General features: G+C 36.5%; 1 protein-coding gene across 1 annotated transcript in view; it reads right to left on the bottom strand.

The window, feature by feature from the left end:
* Positions 1-6,617, bottom strand: part of LOC110445700 (limbic system-associated membrane protein-like) — a 114,880-nt gene extending 108,263 nt beyond the window's left edge. The window contains exon 1 of the mRNA XM_021490474.1: positions 6,081-6,617. Coding sequence (XP_021346149.1) covers positions 6,081-6,192 — 112 coding nt within the window. The 5' untranslated portion in view covers positions 6,193-6,617. The remainder of the gene's footprint in view (positions 1-6,080) is intronic.
* Between the last annotated feature and the right edge of the window lie 662 nt (positions 6,618-7,279).

The raw sequence follows: 7,279 nt of genomic DNA on the forward strand, positions 1-7,279 counted from the left end.
CAGTAAGGAGCAAATAAAAAAAAGAGACAGGAATTAATCGACTACATTTTCGTTGTTTTTCTCAGAAGAACATGCACAACTGTAACTAATGAGCATTCCCAATGTTTTGTGTTTAGGTCAAGTTTTATGTTGCATTCAACAGATAACAATAGAAATAGAACGACAACAGGTTCATAGTAATTGTTTTCGGGTAAATTTCTAGCCTCATATACAGTGTTTTGTTGATGCACTTATCACCGTTTGGAATATATTTCTTGGTTTTTATTTAAACTCATGTGAAATGTGAGTATTTCACACTTTGTGAGATCGACGTGAGAGCGATGTGACATTCAGTGATCACTTTGACGATGAAATATGGGATATTTAACTCTTCGTTTGATCTAAGACGATTGAAATATTCAATTCGTCACATTGTGCAAAGCCGTGCGAGATTTTCAACTCCTTACTTCGTATGCTCCATTTCAGACATCTACATTTGTAACTCTTCACATTGTCTAAGTCATGTAAGATATTTCATGCGTCATTTTGCCTAAGCTGTGCGATATATCTACACAGCTACCAATAAAACACGGCATGTTCAGCCGACACGAATTTCCTAGATTTGTTGCAAGCCGCCACAAGCATATATTTCATTTTCACTTCCCTTGTTGAAATAATTCTCTAATGAAAGTAATGCTGCTCTTGTCTCCACATTACTTGTTGTCTCCACATTTTGTCATCAAAATGGAACGCACAATGCCAACAGTATTTTAAACCATGGTATCAATGCTCTAGCCATTCTACAAGCATTAAATCTTCCACTTGGGTGATAAGATCTAAGGAAGATCCAGGTTATAACTCCGACGTCATAAAATGTGAAGGTGAAGATACGAATACGCCCTTCCCATGGTTCTAAAGCCGACACAAAAGCTTCAAATATTGGATCGGTGTCTATTTTACATCAGTTTAATGTCTCCTAGAAAATCGTTTGAAGGAATTAAGGTCTCACGTAATTAAGAATAAACGTCAATGAAACCAGAAAAGAAAATGACCTTTTTTTCTGATAGAATTGTATTATGTCACGGACAAGAAAACACCCAAATGTGTCTTCCTGTTTAAATAGGACCGAACTAAGATTGACATGTTCAATTGCAAATGTTCAGAAAAATAGGAACATAAAGTAAAAGAGAGGGGTTGAGTAGCAATGCATAAGGATAGCGTATTCTACAGGATTATTACTTGTCGTAAATCTTTACCTCAGCGTATTATCTTATAGCACAGAGCAATATAGCACAGACATCGCCATCTGTCGACTAACAGTTATACACACACATATATATATATACAAAATACAGAGGTTCGAAAATAGCAGTCCCCGGATGAGCTTGTTTATTCAGGCTCTCAGGAAGACTAGCGCATACATATATTAATAAATATGCATGCAGTATTTTCTCTAAATCGTCTAAATCTAATTTGTTATTTCTAAACAGTAATTTGGTTCATGCTATAAGACCACTTATATAGGTCAGGAAATTGTGCCCAAAGAGAAAATGTATGAATTTGTCTCATTTTTATTTATATGTTGATTTATCACATACTGTCTATAATTTTCGACCACGCTAGACCTTAAACAGAGCTTAAGGTGCCTGGTTGTGCGTTCTATATAATTGGAAATAGTTCACAGTCTATATACACATTTTTTTTATGTTTATTGCATTGAATCTGTAAACCATTAGGGCTATAATGTCAATATCCCCAATGCTTGAAAGTTTTTTGGAATAGGAAATTACCTAAGGGTTAAATAAGAGATTGAAATAGGTTACATTGATATGAAACTTCAGCCAGGGGCGCTTAGTATGAGGTTTCTGTGGAGATTTTGTATCATGAGCTCGACACATCCTCAGACAAACGTTTAATGTACATTGCCAATCAGTGTGTACCATGGGGGCAACTGACACTCGTCGACAACTGAGTCCCCACAGGAACTAGACAATCGATGTGTTTGGACAGAGAGATACATAGACACATATATACATTAAACATACAATGTTCGACGGGCATGGCCAATTATACATCAAACGCCTTTCACAACCGTCACGTAAATAATCGGAGTCTTCTATTTACCTTCCAGAAGCGTCTTAATATATATTGATTGGTGTTTTATGGTGATAACAGGACTGTAGATCGAGGTAGTGCTTGTGGCACTAGCCTAAAGAACGACACGCTTTTAAGAGAAGACATCCAGTAATTATTACAATACCGTTATAGTTCCATTACGGTACCGATAATTTAATCTTTAAATCTCGTTTGCGATTTTCAACAAAAGCGATGCTTGGTTTCAATTTCACTATCATATACATTGTATACTGTAAAATATTGCGGTCAAGTCTACTATTCTACTTTAAACTTCGCATTTTTTTTTTTTTTATAAAGGTGTAGTTTCAATTTCTTTTGGATTACTTGTCAAATAAACGTCTGTGGGATAATTCATTGTACGCTATTTCTGTTTCGTGATCAAAGAGCAGTGTGCACTACAGCAGTTCACAACAATAATTATCTTTGATGGCTCGAGGATCCCGTGTTGGCCTTCGTACGAAACGCCACTGGGATAACGACTTATGTGTCATTACCGGTATTGCGGCACTAGAATGCATTCGATAATTGCGTGGAAGAAAACACCCTCAATGTGCAAGGGATTAAAACCGTGCCTAAGCTAGCAGAGAAGAATATACGATGCTTCCAAAATTAGTGCGTATTTTATCATACGTATGCTAGTATGGTCTATCATCTAAGCAACATGATTCGGATATAATTAAAGTTCCCATTCATAACACCACGCATACTGAGCTATATTGTAACTATCGGCGCAAACGTCAGATAAATCTATTTACGCAACATCTTGATTTTGTACACGAAAATACCCTGTTTCATGTTTCAACATTTTAACGGTAACCATTGTGTTGCTATGCAAGATTCCTTCTGATTCATAGATCGTATTACATGTGCCATGTACATGTATATATTTAGGTCGTTAAGGGAAGAATAGACCTAACGATTTCAATGTCGTTCAATTACATATCGATATATCACATTTCTGTGTTTACGTCAGAGCTAATGTGATAAGGTAAATACTACAGTTCCCAGGACGGTGAAGCATCACAAAAATACTAAATTCGATTACATTCACGGAAATGATTACTTGTAAATGTAAGAAACGTTTCACATTTGAGTGTTTAAGAAAAGAAAATGTATGAAAAACTTCATGAATCCTTTCTCCTTGATTTTTCCTTATCTGACACTTTGCATCAAAATTCATTAATTTAAAAGTTTCTTGAACAACGACATTGCGAAACAACAATGTCATACATATAAGTTACAACTGAAGCTGGCAACCGAACACTTCATTAACACTTAATTTACACTTCGTCAGTCTGTGGTACGTTTTGATATGATATTCTTCTCCATTCTTACATGGTCATGTATTGTTTGATTTAAACAGATTTGAGTTGTAGTTTCTATTCTAACTGTATAATAGTAATAAGAAGTGTTCAGTTTCAATTTGTTTAATGAACATGTTATTGCGTGGAACCCGCATTGGGTATAGTCAATTGGAGTACAGGATTTGTGAGCAAACATTTGATATATGTTGTCATGGTTTTAACGTGGGACTAAGCCGTATGTTAACAATCTAGCCATCAATATTGCAATAGTTTTTCAAACTATAACATATTTTCAGCGCTTTTCAGAATATGAAAATTGTTGATGAAATACTATACTTATATCAACGAACACGTTGCAGCCTTAAATTAAGGATATGGTGAGTATCAATCTATTTTCAACGCATTCATTTCATGTTTAATAACCAATATAATTTTGCAATCTCTGACGAATTACCGTCGGTTCTGATTATTGGCATTGTTTCCACATTTTTGCAGTTTTCATTCTATGTTTCTAATCTATATGATTATTTAAAAAAAAAAATAGTCCAAGTCTTTTAGATTTCAATTAAGACGCATATTTCTCGTGCGGAATATTTTTATTCGTTTTTTTATTTATTTATTTTTTAAACTGAACGCAAACAACACCATAGGGCCACGGAAATCACAACCGCGACTGTTCACACAGGGTATCATCAATATGCTCCCCGTGGAATGGATTTGACAATTTCCGTGACGAGAGAAGACTATAATCAAATAGCATGAGGTATGACAAATTGCAAATTGCCAAATCGCCATTTTAACTGTCACTATTTGTTCAAAGCAATCTAGCAAGAGGATGTCACGCAGCCGTCCAAATGCGATCGGGATTCACAGAAATGAATGCGTACTGTTCTTTGGTGCAAAGATATCAGTATACTGTGTATATGAAACAAACGGATACACTAGGAGTATACTCATGACACGTGGGTCTATATAGAGACGAAAACACCCAAACGAAGCAAGATTGATACTTGAATTCTTTAAGTCCTCACCATTGGAAGGAAAATCAATACAAAAGCTTTTCCTTTTTGTCAAGAAATAACAAGAGGCAATGGTTTTAAATGTCAGAGATTTCAACATGTACGCGAAAACGAATAGATGGCCTCACTAGATAACAAATACAGTTCTTACATAAAGAGAAAATGGTTCAAGATAAAAATAAAGGTTTTTTTCAAAGATTGTGAGTGTAAACTACATTTCATTTATGTATTGTTAATTATAATAATTGTTAAAGATAATTAATTAACTTTTAAATTAAATTAATTCTTTTAGTCTCAGATGTTGTACTTATATAAATATAATTAATTTCGCCTATTGATCCTTTATATCGTATTGATCAAGCTACTTAATTCTGTCAAATGTCATTTGGTTGATTTTTTCGATTTGCTGTCGGGAAGGTTCACTTGAAAGTGATGTAGACTATAACGATAATTGATGATAAGGTCAGGTGTCGTCCGTTTGTATTGACCGTGTATAAGTGTTTTGGCAGGTGCCCGCGTTATCATTGGTACAATTTGTACGTAAATTTGTCATGATTGATCTATCGCTGTACGATACTGACTAGAAAAGTGGAAAGCTTATGGATCTATATCTATGTAACAAATCCATAATACCGTTATGTTTCTTTAGGACTATAATATAACAAGACATCATGTACGGACTTGTCATTAGTTTGAAATGCGTTCAAATGTTTTACTTGATCACGTTATCCTTCAAAACCTCCTTCCTGATTACAAGCGCTCTATATACACGTATTAGAGCTTTTTATACGCCTATTACAACAATCCTAATCATGACAGTTTTACTCAAAAATAGTTACGTAGTAAAAATGATTCCTTGTTAGCATCATTTCGGAGTGGAGCCCTATACCTAACTACCCATCCTCTGTTCACAATAATAAATAATTATTTCCACGTACCAAAAGGCACACGTAGCTTTCAGAGCTTTTTGGCAAGGCATCATTCTTCTAAAACCTCATTGCGGTATTGTGTTATGTGACCCTAACGTCTAGATTTTTTTGCAGTTTACTTTTTAAACTTGCATTGAATGATTCTATATCTATTTATAAACTTATAAACTTTGATATACCGTTTATTTAGCTGGAGAATAAAACGTTTAAAACTCTGTCGACGGCTTACAGGCATAACGGAGTCAAAGGGACGCAGCCAAAAGGTCCAGTCTTATGCCAAAAAAAAAAACCCGTAACGAGACAATAGATGTCTCAGAATTTCCCAGACGAGATAATGAGATATATAGTTTTCGTCGCTTAAGCAGATTAAGTCGACAGTGTCAGGTTTGTCATTTTATATTAGATTTCAACCCCAGTAGTTTTTATCTGCATCATTTCTTCGAATACCTTATATATCTGTGTGTGAAAAGCGTTTTAAAAAAACCGTAAAAGAAATCTTAACACCTTCAGAGCTCAAAGATGATTACCTGATTCCCAGAACTAAATCGTCTCTATTCGTTTCCCCACGTTACAATCGTTGATTGAGCAGACGAGACGGTTAGTGCGGCAAGACATCTTAATGCGACACTGACACAGACACGTGCATTGATTGCGTAAATCAGAGAATGCTAAAGGTGTGACATAAATATAGACTCGGGTTAATATTGACTTACCTTGTCCAAAAACAATTACACTCGATAAAAATATGATCCGTATACCAAAACTGGGTACCGTCATCCTGGTCCGAATCGGCATTTTGTAACTGGAGAATTGACAAACGTCCATCCGTTACTAGTATATCCAGTATGTTCCGACGTTAACTTAGTCCATCGTTGATCGGCGTTAAAAGCATCCCAATCCAAACACCAAAGTAAATCCAGGTGTCGAATGAGTGTCTTTACAATGTTGTCTTGTCGTCTGCGTCAACGACACCTACTTCCGTATTTGAACGTTCCTTCGTTCTATTTGCTCACCATGTGCTTGCTTGTATCTCCTTGTTTATGTTATTTCAAAAAGTTGTTGTTGTGTCGGCGGGACAAATTGGAGGCGTTATTTCGGTCAACAGGGCTAAGAAAGTGCGAGGAAATTCGTTAAACACTCTCTGATACAGATTCTAACAGAATGACAAGTTTTTTCCTTGAAAATCAGAGTGAGATCTCCCACTGAGATTAAAATTGGAGTCGGAAACGGTGCGTGATAGCCGGACCGATCGATGGATGCTGAGAATGTATAACGGTACATATGTTAGCAATAAACGCGTGTGTGAGAAACGTTGGATGCCAATCAACTGCTAATAATGTGATTGAACGATGATACAGAGGGGTCGGTCTACAAGTGGGAGGGAACAAATACCGACGCTACCACCAATCGGTACCTAGCAGCGCGGGTCCACGCCCGAGAACCGCTCTCTCGCTACTGTAAAATCAATGTGAATGTAAACGAGTCACCAGCTCGCCCCTAACTTGCCTTAACCGTCAGTGTTAGTATGGTGGTACACTTTTCTGGCGGTGCCAAGAGTACGTAAGATGTCTAGGAACTGGGGTCATAATTAGACGGGAGGCCCGGCGGATGTATATTTCATAGATAATGGAAATAAAACACTCGGACCTGTAATTAGTTGAGATTTACCTCGTCCTCATCTGTGCGAATATATCACTATATAGATAAGACTATCCCTATCGAGCGAGTTTGAACGTCTTTTGCCCATGAGTAATACCGACCCGATAGGAGTGACCCGCCCCTCCGGCCATTCCACAATTGATAATGCTGACCACTGCGCAGATCAATTTCCGGACAATGGACATGATACATCGTCGCTGTAAATAGCCTCGCAGTTGTTTTCCTGGTATTTTTCAAGTTCACATCAATATGA

The sequence above is a fragment of the Mizuhopecten yessoensis genome, unplaced genomic scaffold, assembly GCF_002113885.1.
Source record: "Mizuhopecten yessoensis strain PY_sf001 unplaced genomic scaffold, ASM211388v2 scaffold2329, whole genome shotgun sequence".
Taxonomy (NCBI): domain Eukaryota; kingdom Metazoa; phylum Mollusca; class Bivalvia; order Pectinida; family Pectinidae; genus Mizuhopecten; species Mizuhopecten yessoensis.